The 19,875-nt window shown below is 45.3% G+C and overlaps 1 protein-coding gene across 2 annotated transcripts; it reads left to right on the top strand.

The window, feature by feature from the left end:
* Positions 1 to 10,914: 10,914 nt before the first annotated feature.
* On the top strand, positions 10,915 to 14,685 carry LOC119437609 (uncharacterized). Of its 2 annotated transcripts, none has more exons than XM_049660740.1 (4): positions 10,915 to 13,115; positions 13,194 to 13,329; positions 13,389 to 13,527; positions 13,798 to 14,685. In XM_049660740.1, the coding sequence occupies exons 1-4, from the start codon at positions 11,158 to 11,160 to the stop codon at positions 13,845 to 13,847; spliced, it is 2,283 nt and encodes a 760-aa protein (XP_049516697.1). In that variant the 5' UTR covers positions 10,915 to 11,157; the 3' UTR covers positions 13,848 to 14,685. The 2 variants fall into 2 exon arrangements, with proteins under 2 accessions (XP_049516697.1, XP_037560535.2); XM_037704607.2 differs by having other exon boundaries at positions 13,389 to 13,631.
* Positions 14,686 to 19,875: the final 5,190 nt, after the last annotated feature.

Genomic DNA, 19,875 nt, shown 5'->3' with positions numbered 1-19,875 from the left:
CACAGCATCGTCTATGTTAAAGCCAGCAATGTCATCCTGAGCTAAACATGTTATTTCTCTGAAGAGGACCCAGTTTGCTGATTCAACTTTCCATCTGGGAACATGTGGAGAGCATTCAGCCTGTTTTGTTACATTTATGACGATTGCGAAGCGGTCACTTCCGTAGGGGTTCTTAATAATGTTCCAATCAAGGTAAGGTATTAGTGTACTGGATATTATGCTCAAGTCTATTGAGGAGTAGGTTTTGTGCGCAACGCTATAATACGTCGGCTCCTTCTTATTGAGTAGACATGCATCCGAGGAAAAAAGAAAATTTTCTATTAAACGCCCTCTTCCGTCACAACGGTTGTCTCCCCACAAAGTGTTATGCGCGTTTAAATCCCCGACAACTATGTATGGCTCCGCAAGTTCATCAATGTAGTTTTGATGATGATAATGATTATTGTTTATTTTTGGCGCAAGGGCCAGATGTGGCCAAAGAGCGCCAAGACGATGGTAATGATTTGTTAGTAGTATATGAATAGTCAATTATATGAACATTAGATGTGGCATGGCTGTAAAGGGGCCTAAAACAGTCGCTGTAAAGTGCGTAAAAATCTATACGTAATAAGATAATGGCAATGACTAATGATGTGTACTATAGACATGAACAATACATTGCAAAAGAATGATATGACTTACAAAAATATTACAGATGCAAGAATTGGCCAGAAGCACAAGTGCCTAAACAGAGCCATTGAGCCTGTTTTGTTACATTTATGATGATTGGGAAGCGGTCACTTCCGTAGGGGTTCTTAATAATGTTCCAATCAACGTAAGGTATTAGTGTACTGGATATTCTTTCTTTATTTCTTTATTCAGAGATACCCCGCTTTGCACAAAGGCGTGTAAGCAGGGGGGTTACAACTTGGAAAAAAACAAATCTTCATTAACACAGCACACTTGGTCACAAGACAATTGATTCCACTCTGTTACTGTTCGAGCAAAAAAGGAATTAGCATAGAGGTTCGTTCCAGTCCGGTATACTCGAATTTTAAGGTCATGATCAGTTCTTTTAGATATATAATGCGGTGGTTTAAGATAAGTGTCTCTATTAATTCCGGTCTTGTTATTATATATTTGGAATACCAATTTCAAACGCAGTTTTCTTCGGCGAGAGGAGAGCGCTTCTCATTCTAGCTCGCTTTCATTTGAGTGCAACTCTCCCCTCGCCTGCACCGCCCCAGAACGAACCTTGCCGTTCTATTCTGTAATCTCTCGACTTTGTAAATCAAGGTTTTCTGGCGAGGGTCCCAAACACAACACGCATACTGCAAGATAGGACGAACAAAAGAAATATAAGCAGTGTTTTTTAGTATAAATGGTGAGGATTTGAGATTGCGTTGAATAAAGTTTAGCGCTCTGGCAGCTTTTGTAACTACATTATTCACATGCGCATTCCAGGAACACACACTCGAAAACATCGCACCCAAATATTTATATATAAATTGCTGGTTGATAATAACACTATTCAAAAAATAACAGGTTTCAATTTTTTATTTTTTAATTTTTTTTCGTGAAAGACACATGAACACATTTTTTCGCATTTAGTTGCATTTTCCACTTCTCACACCATGATACAATTTTAGTAAGGTCAGTCTGCAAATCAATAGAGTCTCGGTCGCTTGTTATTTTTCTGTACACGACGCAGTCGTCGGCAAACAAACGCAAACGTGAAGATATCCCAGCAGCAATATCATTAATATAAACTAAAAATAAAAGTGGCCCTAAAACGGAACCCTGAGGAACACCTGATGTGACCTCGACCCAAGGAGAAGTAGTACCGTTCAGTACAACACATTGTCGACGCTGCGACAAGTAATTGGCGATCCAGTTGCAGACTTCCTGATCAACATTTGCCCTGTGAAGTTTGTAAATGAGCAATGGGTGGCAAACCGTGTCGAACGCCTTTCTAAAGTCTAAAAAAACGCAGTCTATTTGCCCATTATCATCCACCTCAGACACTAAGTCATGATAGAACTCAATCAATTGTGTTGTGCAGGACAGTTATTGCGAAAACCATGTTGATAATAAATTAGTAATTTGTGTTGTAGTAAATGTTTCATTATATCTTTGTACAAAATGTGCTCTAATATTTTACAGCAGATGGATGTTAAAGAAATGAGCCTGTAATTGTTTACATCTTTTTTTGAACCACCCTTATGAACGGGGACCACATGTGCCATTTTCCAGTCCTCAGGCAACACTCCAGTAGAAAGAGATTTACTGTACATAAGATAAAGGTACGATGCGATTGGCCAGGCACAGCGCTTCAATATGCGGGGAGAAATATCATCTGGACCAGGGGCCTTGGTTTCATCTATACTCTGTAACAATGATTCGATACCATTCACACTGAGTTCTACAGATGGCATTACTGGCTCAGTCCTCTCACGTAATTTTTCGAAGCTTGTTCTAGGTAAAAATACGGAATGAAAAAAATTATTAAAACAAGATGCCTTAGCTTTATCATCGGATAAGACCTGATTATTCTGAACAATCTCGTTTACTGCGGTTGAGTCATCCGCATTCTTTCACGTATTTCCAAAAAAGCTTTGGATTCGTTTTCATACTGGCACTGAGTCGATTGAAGTACTGATCTTTCGCAGTACGTACTTTAGTTTCATATTCATTAGTTACCTCGACTAATCTGTTGAACTGATAACTACTTCGTGTTCTTTTAAATGTATTATATACTCGTCTTCTTTTTCTTATTAATCTCAAAATCTTAGGCGTCACCCATGGCTTCTTGCACTTTTTTAGCTTGACTGAATCAATACTCGGCACATACGTTTCCGTCAGTTCTATCACTTTAGTTTTAAAAAGAGACCACAGTTGTATAACATCAGCATTCTCGCCAAGACAGTCGAAAACAGGCAAATGCGCGAATAATTCCTGGGAAATGATGATGATGTATGGTGTTTAATGGCGCAAGGGCCAAGTATGGTCAAAGAGCGCCATGCCAGTGTTTGTGAGTTTGCAGTGGAGCGATGAATTCTGAGAAATAGATGAGGCGTGGCTGTAAAGAGGCCTAAAATAGTTGCTGTAAAGTGCGTAAAACATACATGTATTAAGATCATGGCAATGGCTAATGAGGTGTGCTATGAAAATGAAGAATGCATTGAGGGAGAATGATAGGATTTACAAAATATAACAGATGCAAGAATTGGCCAGAAGCACAAGTGCCTAAACAAAGCCCTTGAAACACAAGGGCCTGAAGGCACGTGCGATAAAAATAAACTATCATAGCAGCATCCTCTGGAGAGAGGATGCGCTATGAACTTATTGGGCTAATAACGTGTAGTACAACATCGTTCAAGAAACGGAGAACTGCTTTGGCGTTAAAAAGAGGTTCTTCACCAATAAACATCGTAGGATGAAGAGGGATATGATAGTGGTACGCTACAGGGAAATGTTTCCTTCTCTCTGTTTCGGCTTCCCGACACTCCAGTAAGACGTGGAGTACGGTCAGCCTTTCCACACATCTGCCACAGAGGGGAGGTTCAGCCCCAGTTAAATTATATGAATGTGTACCATATGTATGTCCTATTCTAAGGCGGCAAAAGAGAACTTCAGTGTGTCGTGACTTTGTTAATGATGGCCAGTTGCCCAAAAGGGGCTTAATTACATGGAGTTTGTTCAGTGTTTGTTCATCCCATAAGTGTTGCCAATAGTTTCTGAGTTTTTTGCGTAGAAATGGCTTTAAGTCTGTGACAGGAACGGGTAGGGAAAAATTGCTAGGTTTTGTTGCTATGGAAGTTGCCATTTTGTCGGCAAGCTCGTTACCCTCTATATACCTGTGCCCAGGCACCCAACATATTACAACGTGTTGATTAGAAGCATACATATTGCAGAGTAATGAATAGAGGTTATTTATAACAGGATTTTTCTGTTTTCGTAGAGATTTCAAAGATTTCACGACACTTAAGGAATCTGTGAATATAATGGCCTTTGGGAGCTTGGCTTTCTTGATGTGTTTAGTAGCCGACAGTAAGGCATAGGCCTCTGCCGTGAAGATACTGGTTTCAGGATGTAAAACGTCAGATTCAGAAAACGATGGGCCAACAGCCGCGTAAGAGACGCCGGCTTGTGATTTCGACGCATCCGTGTAAAACTCTGGGCAGGTGTACTTCGACTGAAGCTCTCGAAAGTGCATATGTATGTGCGCCTCTGGGGCGTGTTTTGTTACATCTACAAATGATGTGTCGCATTCAACGATTTGCCATTGCCACGGCGGCAACAGCTCTACTGGAGCCATCAGGCAATTTTCGAGGATTGAGACATTCATTTCATCGAAAAGTTTTCTGACCCGCATTGAGAAAGGCTCTCTCACTGAGGGTCGATTATGGAATAGTGCAGCAGATGCCATATCGTTAAGATGTTTGTAGCAAGGATGTCGAGGGTTAGACTGTACTTTGAAGAAATATGTGAAACTGCTGTATGTTCTTTGTAGGTGAAGGGACCACTCATTTGATTCTACGTATAGACTCTCAATAGCGCTTGTTCTGAAGGCGCCTGTGGCTAATCGGATACCCAGATGGTGGACGGGATCCAGTATTTTTAGCGCGCTTGGCGCGGCTGAGTGGTATACCATGGCACCATAATCCAAACGTGATCGAACAAGGCTCTTATAGAGGTTAATTAGGCACTTCCTATCACTTCCCCATGTTGTATGAGAGAGAATTTTCATTAAGTTCATTGTTTTTAGGCATTTTGCCTTCAGATATTTGATGTGCGGAATGAAGGTCAATTTTGCATCAAGTACAATACCTAAAACTTGTGCTCCTTGTTCACAGGTATTCGTTGCCCAGACACTTCGATACTGGGATCTGGGACTAGTCCTCGCTTTCTTGTGAAAAGGACACAGGAACTTTTCTGGGGGTTAAGGTTAAATCCGTTTTCGTCTGCCCATTTAGACACTTTGTTTAGGCCTTGCTGTATCTGTCGTTCACAAACTGCGAGGTTACAGGATTTAAAGCCTAATTGCACATCGTCTACATAGACAGAATAGATGATTGCTGGAGGTAGTGATGCACGGAGCGAGGTCATCTTAACAATGAACAGCGTGCAACTGAGCACCCCTCCTTGAGGTACACCAGTTTCTTGTGTAAATGGGCGGGACAATACGTTGCCAATTCTGACTCGAAAAGTACGGTTAGACAGGTAGCTTTCTATAGTGCTAAGCATATTACCTTGAATGCCCATGTGCGACAGGTCTCGTAAGATACCGTACCGCCATGTCGTATCGTACGCCTTTGCCATATCGAGAAATATAGACAAGAAATACTGATTGTGTACAAAAGCATCACGGATGTTTGCTTCAATGCGAACGAGGTGGTCGGTTGTAGATCGGCCTTCCCTAAAGCCACATTGAAATGGGTCAAGCACTTTGTTAGACTCTAAGAAATGTACAAGACGGCGATTGATCATTTTCTCAAAAAGTTTGCAAAGGCAGCTCGTAAGTGCTATAGGCCGGTAGCTGGTCACCAATGATGTATCATTACCGTGCTTTAAAATTGGGATGACAATAGCTTCTTTCCGTTTAGCTGGCAGATACCCAGCGGCCCAGATAGTATTAAAAAGTGTGAGTAGTGTGATTTGCGTGTCGGGGTGCAAGTGCTTAATCATATCGTACATGATTCGATCCGGACCCGGTGCAGAGCTCTGACATGCTGACAAGGCAGCTTTAAGTTCGGCAACGCCAAAAGGACGATTATAAGGGTTATTTGGGCTGCATTTTCGGTTCAGTGGCTTAGATTCTTCTATTGCTTTGTGCTTCAGGAAGCTCGCTGAGTAGTGGGTGGAGCTAGACACATGCTCGAAATGTTGACCAAGTGCGTTGGCCTGATCTTCCAACGTGTTTCCTTCTTTATCCACCACGGGCAACGGATGAACTTGTTGTCCCTTAAGCCTCCTTAGTCCGTTCCATACTTTTGCCTCCTGTGTGTATGAATTGATGCCGGACAGGAACTTCTCCCAGCTTGCCCTTTTAGCTTGCCGTCGCGTTCGCCTTCCTTGTGATTTTATGTTTTTAAATTCCATCAAATTTTCTGCAGTTGGGAATCGGCGAAGTATGCCCCACGCTTTATTTTGTTTTTTACGCGCCTCCTTGCACTCATCATTCCACCATGGAACTCGTCTTCGGGATGAGCGACCGCTTGATTGTGGAATGAACTTCTTTGCTGCCTCGATGATAAAATTGGTAAAATACGCTGCCGCGTCATCTATACTAAATTCGCTGATAAAATCACGGGATATAAAAGTCGATTCCTTAAAACGTTTCCAATCAGCAGAGGCTAGTTTCCATCTAGGTACATGTGGAGGGGAGTCACCTTGCGTTACTAGGCTTAGAGTTAATGGAAAGTGGTCACTTCCGAATGGGTTTTTGATTACATTCCATTCTAAGTCAGGAAATAGGGAAGCAGATCCAATCGCCAAGTCTATCGATGAATAGGAATTGTGGTGAGGATTATAATATGTTGGCTCCTTCTTATTGATGATGATGATTATTGTTGTTTATTGGCGCAAGAGCCAGGTGTGGCCAAAGAGCGCCAGGACGATGGTAATGGCTTGTTAGTGGTATATGAATAGTCAATTATATGAAGGTTAGATGTGGCATGGCTGTAAAGGGGCCTAAAAGCAGTCGCTGTAAAGTGCGTAAAATCTATACGTAATAAGATTATGGCAATGACTAATGATGTGTACTATAGACATATCATTCTTTCGCAATGCATTGTTCATGACTTCCAAAATATTGCAGATGCAAGAATTAGCCAGAAGCACAAGTGCCTAAACAGAGCCGGCATGTGCTATAAAAAACAATCACAGCAACATCCTCTGGAGAGAGGATGCGCTACGAACTTGTTGGGCTAATAACATGTAGCACAACATCATTCAGGAATGCGAGGACTGCTTTGGTGTTAGAGAGCGGTTCTTTACCGAGAAACATAGCGGGATGTAGAGGGACATAATAGCGATATGCTAGAGGAAAGTGTTTCTTTCTTTCTCTTTCGGCTTCCCGACACTCCAGGAGGACGTGGAGGACGGTGAGCCTCTCGCCACATCTACCACAGATTGGTGGGTCATTACCACTCAATAGAAAATTGTGGGTGCCGTACGTGTGTCCTATTCTTAGACGACAGAATAGGATATCAGTTCGCCGGGTTTTTGTTACGGAAGGCCAGTAACCTAACTGTGGCTTAATTAAATGAAGCTTATTACTTGTTTCTGCATCCCACAAGCGTTGCCAGTGGCTTCGCAGTTTCTTTCGCAAGAAAGGTTTTAAATCTGCTGCAGGAACAGCAGCTGTAGGGTTAATAGGGGGTGATGTGACTGATGTGGTCATTTGGTCGGCAAGAACATTGCCCTCGATGCCTCTATGCCCAGGCACCCAGCATATAATGACATGCTGGTTAGTTGCGTATGCTCTACACAGAACAGAATAGAGCTCAATAAGAACAGGGTTTTTCTGTTTACAGGGTGACTTCAAGGCTTTTACAACGCTTTGAGAGTCTGTAAATATAATAGTTTTTTGAAGTTTTGATTTCCTTATATGTTTTACGGCTGACAATATTGCGTAGGCCTCAGCCGTAAAGATACTTGTTTCTGGGTGGAGTACGCCGGATTCCGAGAAGGACGGACCGACGGCTGCATAAGATACTCCGGCATGTGATTTAGAAGCGTCTGTGTAAAATTATGTGCACGAGTACTTGGACTGTTTTTCTAGAAAGTGCATTCGGATTTCTACCTCTGAAGCGTGCTTTTTAACCTCTACAAATGATATATCACATGCTACTACCTGCCACTCCCAAGGTGGTAACAGCTTGGCTGAAGGCATTAAGCAATGTTCGAAGAGTGGGATATCCATTTCTTCACAAAGCTCCCTGACACGCAGTGAGAAAGGCTGTCTTACAGAGGGACGATTGCGAAAAAGTGTAGCACACGTCGTATCGTTAACGGTATTAAAACATGGATGCTGATGATTAGAGTGGACTTTAAGGAAATATGTGAGGCTGGTGTATGTTCTCTGCAGATGGAGTGACCACTCATTTGATTCGACGTATAAACTTTCAATGGGGCTTGTTCTGAAAGCGCCAGTGGCCAGGCGGATACCTAGATGGTGAATGGGATCTAGCATCTTTAGCGCGCTTGGGGCAGCAGAGTGGTATGCTCCAGCACCATAATCCAGTCGCCATCTAATGAGGCTCTTGTAAAGATTCATTAAACATTTCCTATCGCTGCCCCATGTTGTGTGAGATAGAATCTTCATTAGGTTCATTGCTTTTAGGCATTTTCCTTTGAGATATTTTATGTGGGGAATGAAAGTTAGCCTGAAGTCAAGTATGATGCCTAAAAACTTGTGTTCTTTGTTCACAGGTATCTGCTGTCCATACAGTTCTACACAGGGATCTGGGATCAGGCCTCTCTTTCTTGTGAAAAGAACACAAGAACTTTTGTGGGGGTTAACTTTAAACTCGTTTTCGTCTGCCCACTTGGACACCTTGTTCAAGCCCTGCTGTACCTGTCTCTCGCACACTGCGAGGTTACATGATTTGAAGCCTATTTGTATGTCGTCTACGTAGACGGAATAAAAAATAGCCAGTGGTAATGAGGCACGGAGTGTGTTCATCTTAACGATAAAGAGTGTGCAGCTGAGCACACCTCCTTGGGGTACACCAGTTTCCTGTATAAATGGACGTGACAATACATTGCCGATTCTGACACGGAAGGTACGATTAGACAAATAGCTCTCTATTAGGCTTAGCATATTGCCATGGATGCCCATTCGCGACAAGTCTCTCAGGATTCCGTAACGCCATGTTGTGTCGTACGCCTTCTCCATATCGAGGAATACTGATAACAAAAACTGTTTATGCACAAATGCATCCCGGATATTTCCTTCAATGCGCACAAGGTGATCAGTTGTGGATCGCCCTTCTCTAAAGCCACACTGATAGGGATCAAGCATTTTGTTCAGTTCAAGGAAATGTATGAGTCGTCGATTAACCATTTTTTCAAATAGCTTACATAGGCAACTTGTGAGAGCTATCGGACGGTAGCTTGCCGCCGAGGAAGGATCTTTACCTTGCTTCAATACAGGGACCACAATCGCTTCTTTCCATGCGGACGGAAGGTATCCGGCAGCCCAAATAGTGTTGAAAAGTGCGAGTAGTGTCAGTTGTGTATCAGGGTTTACGTTCTTAATCATGTCATACATGACTCTGTCGGGTCCCGGTGCAGAGCTCTTACATGCGATCAAGGCAGCTCTCAACTCGGCAATAGTGAAAGGAAGGTTATACGGTTCGTTCTGTCGGCATGTGCGTACGAATGGCTTACATTCTTCTCTCCGTTTATATTTAAGAAAGGGTTGTGAATAATGGATTGAGCTTGAAACACGCTCAAAGTGCTCCCAAAGACAATCTGCCTGGTCCTGCAAGGTATTCCCTTGGTCATTCACCAGAGGCAACGGATGAATTGGGTGACCCTTTAGCTTTCTTAAGCCGTTCCACACTTTTGCCTCCTGTGTGTATGAATTTATACACGATAGAAACCTCACCCAGCTTTCTCTCTTTGCCTGACGTCGTGTCCGCCTTCCCTGTGATTTAATGCGTTTAAATTCAATTAGATTTTCTGCACTTGGCGATCTACGCAATATGCCCCATGCCTTATTCTGTCTCTTTCGCGCCTCTCTGCAGTCTTCGTTCCACCAGGGGACACGTCTTTTAAGTGAACCACCATTCGTTTCTGGGATACACTTTTCAGCAGCATTGATAATAAAAGCAGTAAAATATGCAACTGCATCGTCGATACTAAAATTGTTTATAAAATCGCATGGTAAATAAGTTAAATCTTTAAAATGCTCCCAGTCAGCCGATGCTAATTTCCATCGAGGAATATTGGGAGGGTTATCGTGCGGCGTTATTAAGTTTAAAGTTATGGGGAAGTGGTCACTTCCAAAAGGATTGTTAATGACATTCCATTCAAGGTCAGGCATAAGAGAAGCAGATCCAATTGCTAGATCTATTGATGAGTACGAATCGTGTTGGGCGTTATAGTAGGTCGGCTTCTTCTTATTAAAAAGGCATGAACCAGAGGTCAGAAGAAAATTTTCGATGAGTCGACCTCTCGGGTCGCATCGCGAGTCTCCACACAACGTGTTGTGAGCGTTAAAATCTCCCACGAGAATGTAAGGTTCGGGAAGCTGGTCAATGAGGTTATGAAATTCAGTTTTTCCGAGAATATAATTTGGGGGTATGTATATACAACATACAGTGACCAATTTATTAAAAACAATTGCCCGAATTGACACTGCCTCAAGGGCCGTCTGAAGGGGTACATGTTGACAAGCTACAGACTTCTCTACAACTATTGCTACACCACCGGACGACGCAAGAGCTTCATCTCGATCTTTCCGGAAAATGGCCTATTGCCGGAGAAAGTGGGATTGTGTAGATTTGAGGTGTGTCTCTTGAACACACAGCACCTTAGCATTAAACCTGTGTAGGATTTCTTTGACGTCATCGAGGTTGTGTAGGAGTCCTCTGACGTTCCATTGTATTATTTGTGTATTCATGTTGAAAGTGTTTTTGTGCTGTGTGTTAAAGAGACTAACTTAACTTACAGAGCCCTTGTCGGGCCCTGTGATGCGGGATTTTTCTTTTTTGGAGTGATCGCGAGACTCTCGCCGCTCCTTAGGCGCTGACGGTGCCGTCTGGCCAGTTGTTGTGTACAACGCGCTCTTGTGAGCGGTTGGTTTGAGGGGAAGGCCTCGTCTCGAGGGACGAGGCCCTGGTGGCCACCTGCCCGGGGGTCGATGGCCCCTTCTTGTGAGTTGGCGGAGCCACGGCCACTCGATGAAACGCACGAGGTGCGGCCTGCCACGTCGCGCGGCGAAGTATGGGCGGAGCTGTGAAGCGAAAGTTGACAGTTGCCGCCGCTCTTTTAGGGGGTGGCGCCACTGCTACGGGCCAGCTCCCCGTTCGGGTAGGCGCCGGGAATCAGTGTGGAAAGAGTTTTCTGTGTGCGTCGGAGTGATTTCTCGTCTCGCTTGCACGCCTTTTGTCCGCCCACGTGGTAGTACACAAGTGTCTAGGTCCTTGTCGTGTTGCATGTCGCGCTATGCCGCGCAACTGTTGCGTGCCGCTGTGTACTACTAACGCAAGAAAATATCCTTTAATCCGGTACCATGAGTTTCCGTGCGACGTAGAACGCCGTAAAGCATGGATTAAAAACATTTCGCGACAGGGAACAAGTGGCAAAGGAAGCATTTGGGAGCCGAGTGACCGGTCTTTGGTGTGTGCGCTTCACTTCACCGACGGTGACTATAAGAAGTCAACGAAGCTAAAATTCTTGCTTCCAACAGCTGTTCCCACTGTTTTTCCAAACTATCCGGAGTACATGCGGAAAGAAAATGGACAAAAACAAGGGCGGAAGCGGCGTCGAAGCGGTTGTGGCCATGTTTTTGATGCACAGGAAGAAGCAGTGGCTCATCGTAAGAAATTGGAGCAGGATACAATAGTAAGTGCATCTACCTCTTTTTCTTCTGACGGCGATGACCAACAACACCTTGTCATCGAGTCGTCAACAGAAAAGTGCTCCGAAAGTGTTTTGCTTGTCGATAAAGCATGTGAAACAACGCTGAACCTCGTGAACGTGTTGGATGATGCCAAAAGGATAGAGCACCGGCTCAAAATGAAAATTAAACGCCAGCAAGAGGCGCTTCAGAAGCTGCAAGCAGAGCATGATGCAATGAGGCAGCGACTTCAAGACTATGATCAGAGCAAAGAAATCCAGGACTTTGTGGACTTGCTGAAATCAGCAGATGAAGGGGATAAAAATGCTCTGTTTATCAAAAACCAAGTATGCAATTACTGCAGCAAGAAGCCGAAATATAATGAAACAATATTGCGAGAGTGTGTGCTTTGGAAGGCATGTTCAAGTAAAGGCTACGAGCACGTTAGGATACGAAACCTTTTCAAATTGCCGTGCCGAGCCACATTACAAAACTACGTCGGTCAATCAACGGGTGAAATTGGAGTAACCACCTTAATCAGAGAACGCCTTCGTGTTGAGTACGAAGGGCTAAGTGTAGAACAAGAAGCTTTCTGTTCTCTAATAATCGACGAAATGGCCATAGATCAGAAAGTTATATATGACCGACAGGTGGACAAGATCTTTGGTCTCGTTGACATGGGCACAGCAGAACAGTCTACCAGTTTGCCACTGGTAGCAAACCGCTTACTATGTTTCGTTCTGAGAGGCCTATCGACGGCTTACATAATCCCTGTGGGCTACTTCTTCACACGCTGTCTGAAAAATGACAAGCTTTTTTCCATGACAATGGAAGTCATGAAAGCAGTTGAGCAAGTGGGCTTTCGCGTAGCGAGAGTTGTGACAGACAACCACCAGACAAATGTTTCCTTGTTCAAGCGTTTTTCCCAGGATGGCACACTTGTTCATGCTGTTCCCCATCCGTTGCGGGAATGTGACCCACTTTTCTTGTCGTTCGACCCAAACCACCTAATCAAGAACATTCGAACGAACTTTCTTGAACGTGAGATTTTAGATGGAGAGAAAGTCATTCGGGGCGGCTTCTACTTGAAAAAACTATTCGACATTCAGTCTTCTTTGCTTCTGAAGTCAGTAAGGTTTCTTACACGCTCCCATGTCGAGCCCACCAACATCGAAAAGATGAAAGTGCGGAGAGCCACGCAAACTATGTCTTCAGAGGTAATTGCAACGCTACAGTTTCTCCAGCAATACCCAAAATGTCACCCTGAAGCACTGCTATTTAAAGACTGCGGCGCCACGATTTGCTTTATGAAAATGGTAGCACAGTGGTACGCCCTCCATGACATTGGGGTGGTGAAGCCACGGGGACTCCAAGAAGGGCCGTTTTACAGCTCAGATGATGAACGGCTTTGCTGGTTGGAAGTGGACTTTGTCGGCTACCTTGAGGACCTCCAGATGAATGGCGGGAAGTCGACGCAAAAAATGACAAAAGAAACCTATGAAGCTACACTTATGACGACGAGATCCACAGTAGCACTGACTGAGTACCTCCTTGATCATATCAAGTAAGCATTTTCGCAGCTGTGCAATTAACTGAGCTGTGTGTTTGTTTACTCGTGCATAATAAACTGCTTGTTTTTCAGCTTCCGCTACGTCCTCACACGGGGCCTAAATAGCGACCCTGTGGAATCGCTGTTCAGCAGCCTTAGGCAGTTTAACGGCGGAAATGACAGAGTCGATGCGAGAGCTGCAGTCTTCACGGCGGAGAAACTTCTGAAGGTACTGTTTACAAAAACAAAACAATGCAAAATACATTCATGCATATCTAACGTTTCCAGGTTGGAATCCTGCAGGCGGCACAGAGTGCAAATGCACCTACCACTTCTGAGATGAAAACAGCACTCAAACAAGCCATCGTGGGCGACGAAACTGCTCCCCTTCCAGATGTCATCAACTTTGCTACCATGGAACTTGCGAGTGAGCTCGGTTTCGTAAAATTGTGGTCTGGAGCAGAAGCTGACCTAGAGATCGCCCCACTTATTTACTTGGCTGGTTATCTTGCACGTGTATGCGAGGAGAAGGTACGAATGCATTTCATCTTATGTTAAGAAAGTTCTAGCTGGCTTTTAATCCTCGAAGAGTTCAGTGATCCCGGTCATGAATGTTTCAAGTCATTTGTTTATGTGTCTATGACACGTCGATTTATATTTTTGGTAATGTAAACCTGTCAATTATGCGTTTTTGCAGGTACCATGCGAGTCTTGCAAAACCTTAATGCAGGTGACCGAGCCAACTGAAGAAGTTTACGGGTTGGTAAAAAACCTTGACCACGGAGCGCTGAAATACCCGACAATGCAAATAACTGGTCTCTGCAAGCTGACCTGCATCTTTGTTAAAAAAGTGATGAAGTGCCCCGAGGTCAGGCGAAGTGGCAAGCTTTGCCGACTCTTGGTTTCAACACTCCTGCCACATTTTGTAAAATCTCGGGAACTGACGTGCGACAGGGAGGATCAAGGCCACACCGAGGAAGTGTGCAAGATTTTTCTAAGCAAATTGTTACGGCCGCTACTGGCGAACTGGGCCGGGGACCTGAATGAAACTGTGGAACGGTTAAAACTCGCCTACAAGCCTCTGTCACGGAAGGTAGTACGATTTTAAAGCTGCTGAACAAGGCGCTTTTCCTTAACTTCACATCTTGTAAATAAAGAAAACACTTGACACAGCCTCCCTCGATATTTTTTCTCGCCATTCGATGCAGCATTCATGCTGAAAAACTTTTTTGTTCACTGCATCGTCTTTACATAAAGGTGCTAAAACACATCGTCAATGTGGCTGAATGTACGATCCGTTGTAAACTGCATCCTACCCAATTCACCCAGAAAAGTGAAACTAAAGAAATCTAGCAGAATATAGTTATCCGTACCTATGCCATTACGCACGCATTTGTAAGAAGTTTCATTTTACGTTTATTATTATTATTTTTTAACCAGCAAACAAGCACATCAAGTGAGACAAGTAAATCGGCACACTCAACAAAAGCACCAGCTGTATAAGCAGTTCTGCCGCTCAATAAATAATACGCCAGTTCTCTTGAACGATGGTCGTGTGGCTCGAAACCAGCGGCAAAGGTGCGTCGTTGGCGCCTATTTGAGCCCATTAGCGGCCCAATACCTACTTCCTGGTATATTGGTATCCTTGCAGGCAGCATTGAGATTTCCTTTTTTGCAAACAGAAAGCACAACTCTCGCGTCAATCAAATGTAAGCGCGGCCGCTGCATGGAGTATGCGGACCCAGCCAAAGGAACGCTCCCACCCGCGCGCGCCTGTGTCCCCGAGCAGGGGAGCCGCAGCGGTGGCGCGGAGAACTAGGCGCCTCACACCGGTTTCGGGCGACGTGGCAGGCCGCACCTCGTGCGTTTCATCGAGCGGCCGTGGCGGAGCAGCGCTGGCTGCAGCCACCGAGGGGGCGGATGGCGTCGCTGGCGGCTCACTGCGTGCGGGCCGGACAGCTGCCGGAAACCGGTGTGTCGCTGCCACCTGACGCGCCACATCGGCAAAGGTGTTCTTGGGCAGGGATAATACCCGCCTTCGTGCCTCCTTGAATGAGATGTTTTCTTTTACTTTGATTGCGACAATTTCTTTTTCTTTTTTCCATGACGGGCACGACCGCGAGTACGCAGCGTGGTCCCCGTCACAGTTGACACAGTAGAGGGTCTTTTCACATGATTCAGAGAGGTGTTACTTGGCACTACATTTCGCACATGTTTGTCAGCCTCGGCAGTTCTGTGAACTGTGGCCGAATCGCTGGCACTTAAAACATCGCAGAGGGTTCGGGACATATGGTGTTACCCGGAGCTTCATGTACCCTGTCTGAATACTTTCAGGAAGCACACTTGAACCAAATGTAAGTATTAAATGCTTTGTTCTCATCTCTTTTCCATCGCGCCTTAGCATAATTCCCTTCATATTGATTACGTTTTGTTCACTCCAGCCTTCTAATAACTTTCTTCCAGTTGCATCAGGTCGTCATCGGAGACAACACCACGGGTGGTGTTCATCGTGCGGTGCGGGGTAATTGTCACTAGGATGTCCCCAAATAATGCTAGGTTATGGAGCTTGTCATGTTGCTTCTTATCGTTGAGTTCCAATAGGAGATCACCGCTAGCCATCTTTGATGCTTTGTAGCCTGCGCCAAATGTTTCTGTTAGACATTTTGAAACTAGAAAAGGTGAGATCATTCTCACCGTCTTTTCGGGTTTTTCACAATGGATTATGTGGAATCGAGGAAAGTTTTCAGTTTGCCGGCCAAAAAATTTGAAGTCGTCTTCGGTGCGCCCATGCTTGAGGGGGCGATCGGGTAACGCGGGGAAAGAAAAAGCCATGAAAAATAACGATCTTTCGGCAGGAACGCCAGCCACCCACCATGGAGCCCAACGAGGGGACGCAGTAGGACCTGTTAAACACAACCCCACCAAACGCCAGCTGTACGTTCCCGCTATAACCAAATACGTATAACCAAGCGCGGTTATCACACACAGGGTTAACCCTTGCTGCCAGGAATGTTGGAAGTAAATGGAAGGGAGAAGAAGACAGGAAAGATTAAAAGTGAGAGGGAAAGACGAAGATTGGAGAGGGAGACAGGAAAAGGCAACTACCGATTTCCCCCAGGTGGGTCAGTCCGGGGGTGCCGTCTCCGTGAAGCAGAGGCCAAAGAAGTGTGTTGCCTCCGTCGGGGGCCATAAAGGTCCAAACTCCCGGCATCGGCTCAACGCCCAGGATCCCCTTTTCCCCGGACACGGCTGAGCCACGCACGGTTAAGCGTGGGAGGGTCCGACCCTCGTCTGCTCGGGTCCGCGGTGTCGCAACACACCAAACGCCTGCTGACGCAGACGCCCCTGCTGGTTCAATGTATTTTTGAAATTGTGTTTTCTGGAGTTGATAATTCGGAGGGATGTATATACAGCTAATAGTAATTAGTTTATTAACCCGCGCGAACAGCAACTACCTCTAAGGACGTACGGAGTTTTAGTTCTCGGCAGGCAACAACTCTGTCCACTCGGATAGCCACACCACCGGATGACACGGCCGTGTCAGCACGGTCTTTACGATAAATAGCATACTCTCGGAGCAAGTTTGTTTGCGTGTGTTTCAGGTGTGTTTCTTGAACACACAACACCTTTGGATTATATTTATGTAGGAGTTCTTTGATGTCATCGAGGTTGTGGAGGAGTCCTCGGACATTCCACTGTAATAATTGTGTATTCATGTTGAAAGTGTTTTTGTGCTGTGTGTTAAAGAGACTAACTTAACTTACAGAGCCCTTGTCGGGCCCTGTGATGCGGGCTTTTTCTTTTTTGGAGCGATCGAGAGATTCTCGCGGCTCCTTTGGCGCTTGAGGCGCCGTCTGGCCGGTTGTTGTGTCCATCGCCTCTTGCGAGGCGCTGGACACACGCTCTTGCGAGCGGCTTGTTTGGCGGGAAGGCCTCGTTTCGAGGGACGAGGCCCTTGAGGCCACCAGCCCGGAGGTCGATGGCCCCTTCTTGTGAGTTAGAGGAGCAGCGCGAGCTGCAGCCGCCGGGGGGGGGGGGGGGGGCGGATGGCGTCACTGCCGGCTCACTGTGTGTGGGCCGGACAGCCGCCGGAAGCCGTTGCGACGCTGCCCCCTGACGCGCCACTTGGGCAAAGGTGTTCTTTTTCAGTTAGGATACCCGCCTGCGTGCCTCCTTGAACATTAGATTTTCCTTTACTTTAATCGTTACAATTTCCTTTTCTTTTTTCCAGGATGGGCACGACCGCGAGTATACGGCGTGCTCCCCATCACAGTTCACACAATGTACGAAGTCTTCACAAGACTCAGATGAGTGTTCATGAGCACTGCATTTCGCGCATGTTTGCCGGCCTCGGCAGTTCTGAGAACTGTGGCCCAATCGCTGGCATTTAAAGCATCTGAGAGGATTTGGAACGTATGCCCTGACACGAAGTTTGATGTATCCGGCCTCGATGGACTCGGGCAGGACACTTGAGCCGAAAGTAAGTACTAGGTGCTTGGTCTTGATTTCTTTGCCGTCGCGCCTCATGTTAATTCTTTTAACGTTTATCACATTCTGCTCACTGAAGCCCTCCAAGAGTTCAGCCTCGGTTAGCTCCACTAAATCATAATCTGAAACAACGCCGCGAGTGGTGTTCATAGTACGGTGTGGGGTCAGTGTTATTGGGATGTCGCCAAATGACACTAATTTCGGCAGTTTTTCGTATTGTATATGATCGCGGAGCTCCATAAGCAGATCACCGCTTGCCATTTTCGATGCTTTGTAACCTCGGCCAAGAACTTCAGTCAGAGACTTCGAGAGAAGGAAGGGTGAGATCATTTTCACTGTCTTTTCAGGCTTATCAGAGTGGATGACATGAAATCGGGGGAAGTTTTGCAATCTGTTGCCTTGGAATTGAAAAATATCTTCGGTGCGCCCTCGTTTGCGAGAGCGATCAGGGAGTTGGTGGAATGACGATAAAGCCATAGGGTAACAATAATTTCGGTAACTATGCCAGCCGCCCACCACCGAGCCCAACAAGGGGACGCTACAAGACCCAAAGGAGATGCAGACGCTAGCTGTACATAGCGACTATAACCTAATATAATATATCCAAGGATGGATAAACTACACCAGGTTAACCCTTGCTGCCTGGAAAATTGGAAGTAAAACGAAGTGAATAGAAGACAGGAGAGATGGAAAGTGAGATAGAAAGACGACGGTTGGATGATGTATAGTGTTTACTGGCGCAAGGGCCAAGTATGGCCAAAGAGCTCCAAGAGATGATAACGAGTGATGAGCGTTGAGTAGATGTATCACGGCTGTATAGGGGCCTAAAACTGGTCGCTGTATAGATGCGTAAAACAGGTACTTGGGATAAAACTATGACAATGACTATTGTGAGGTGCGCTATGTGTATAAATGACCTAAATTTAAAACACTCAGTTATTGATAATTTCCAAGCAGCACTACTGCCACACCAGGACCCTTGTGCGCAAGGGCCTGGAGGCGTGTGCTATACATACTAATGCCGCAACATAGGCCTCTATGCGAGGCCGTGCTACGGATCACATGGGTGTATAACATTTAGTATACGAATATCATTTAAAAAACCTAGCAATGATTTTGTGTCAAAGAGCGGGTCTTTGCCAAGGAATAATGCCGGTTGTAATAGAATATGTTGTTTGTATGCTAAAGGAAACAACTTTTTTCTTTGCTCTTCTACCTCCCGGCATTCAAGCAAGACGTGGAGCACAGTTAAGGTCTCTCCACATTTCCCACAGGCAGGGGGATCACTGTTTGTTAGAAGATAAGAATGTGTGCCATACGTGTGGCCTATTCGGAGTCGACAGAGAGTGACCTCTGTTCGTCGTGTTTTTGTTGTAGGTGGCCAGCTACCTAAATAACGTTTTATTAGATGAAGCTTGTTTGACTGTTTTGCATCCCACAAACGTTGCCAACAGCACCTCAGTTTTTACCGCAAAAATGGTTTCAAATCTATGGCAGGGATAGCGATGGAAATTCTACTAGTACTTGTTTCTGTGGATGTGGCCACTTTGTCGGCAAGGATATTGCCTTCAATGCCTCTATGTCCCGGAACCCAGCATATTGTGATATGTTGGGAACAGTAAGCTTTGCAAAGAACCGAGTAAAGTTCTGCAATTACAGGATTTTTATGTTTCCGTAGCGACGATAGGGCTTTAACGACGCTTAAAGAGTCAGTATAAATAACTGCGTTGCGAATCTGTGTATTATCGATGTACTTTACAGCCAAGAGGAGCGCATAAGGCTCAGCTGTAAAAATACTTGTTTCTGGGTGTAAAGCGACGGATTCCGCGAACGATGGGCCCACCGCTGCACAACAGACACCGGCATGCGACTTTGAGGCGTCCGTGTAGAATTCTGGGCAAGAGTATTTGGCCTGGATTTCTAAAAAGTGCATTCGGATGTGTGTGTCGGCGGCATGTTTTGTGACTTCTACAAAAGACAAGTCACAATCTATCTGCTGCCACTGCCACGGCGGTAATAGCTTTGTTGGAGCCATTAAGGTATGTTCAAAGAGTGGAACACTCATTTCATTACTGAGGTTCCTCACGCGCAGAGAAAAAGGCTGTTTCACTGCAGGTCGGTTGTGGAACAGGGTGGCACTGGTCATATAATTTATTGTTGAATAAGTTGGATGTTCATTGTTCACGTGTATTTTCAGAAAATACATGAAACTAGTGTACGACCTTTGAAGATGCAGTGACCAGTCATTAGACTCTACGTAGAGGCTCTCTACAGGACTTGTCCTGAA

Source organism: Dermacentor silvarum, chromosome 1, assembly GCF_013339745.2.
Source record: "Dermacentor silvarum isolate Dsil-2018 chromosome 1, BIME_Dsil_1.4, whole genome shotgun sequence".
NCBI classification, from domain to species: domain Eukaryota; kingdom Metazoa; phylum Arthropoda; class Arachnida; order Ixodida; family Ixodidae; genus Dermacentor; species Dermacentor silvarum.
Note: the sequence above shows the minus strand (reverse complement) of the source record. Positions and strands in the feature narration are given on the sequence as shown.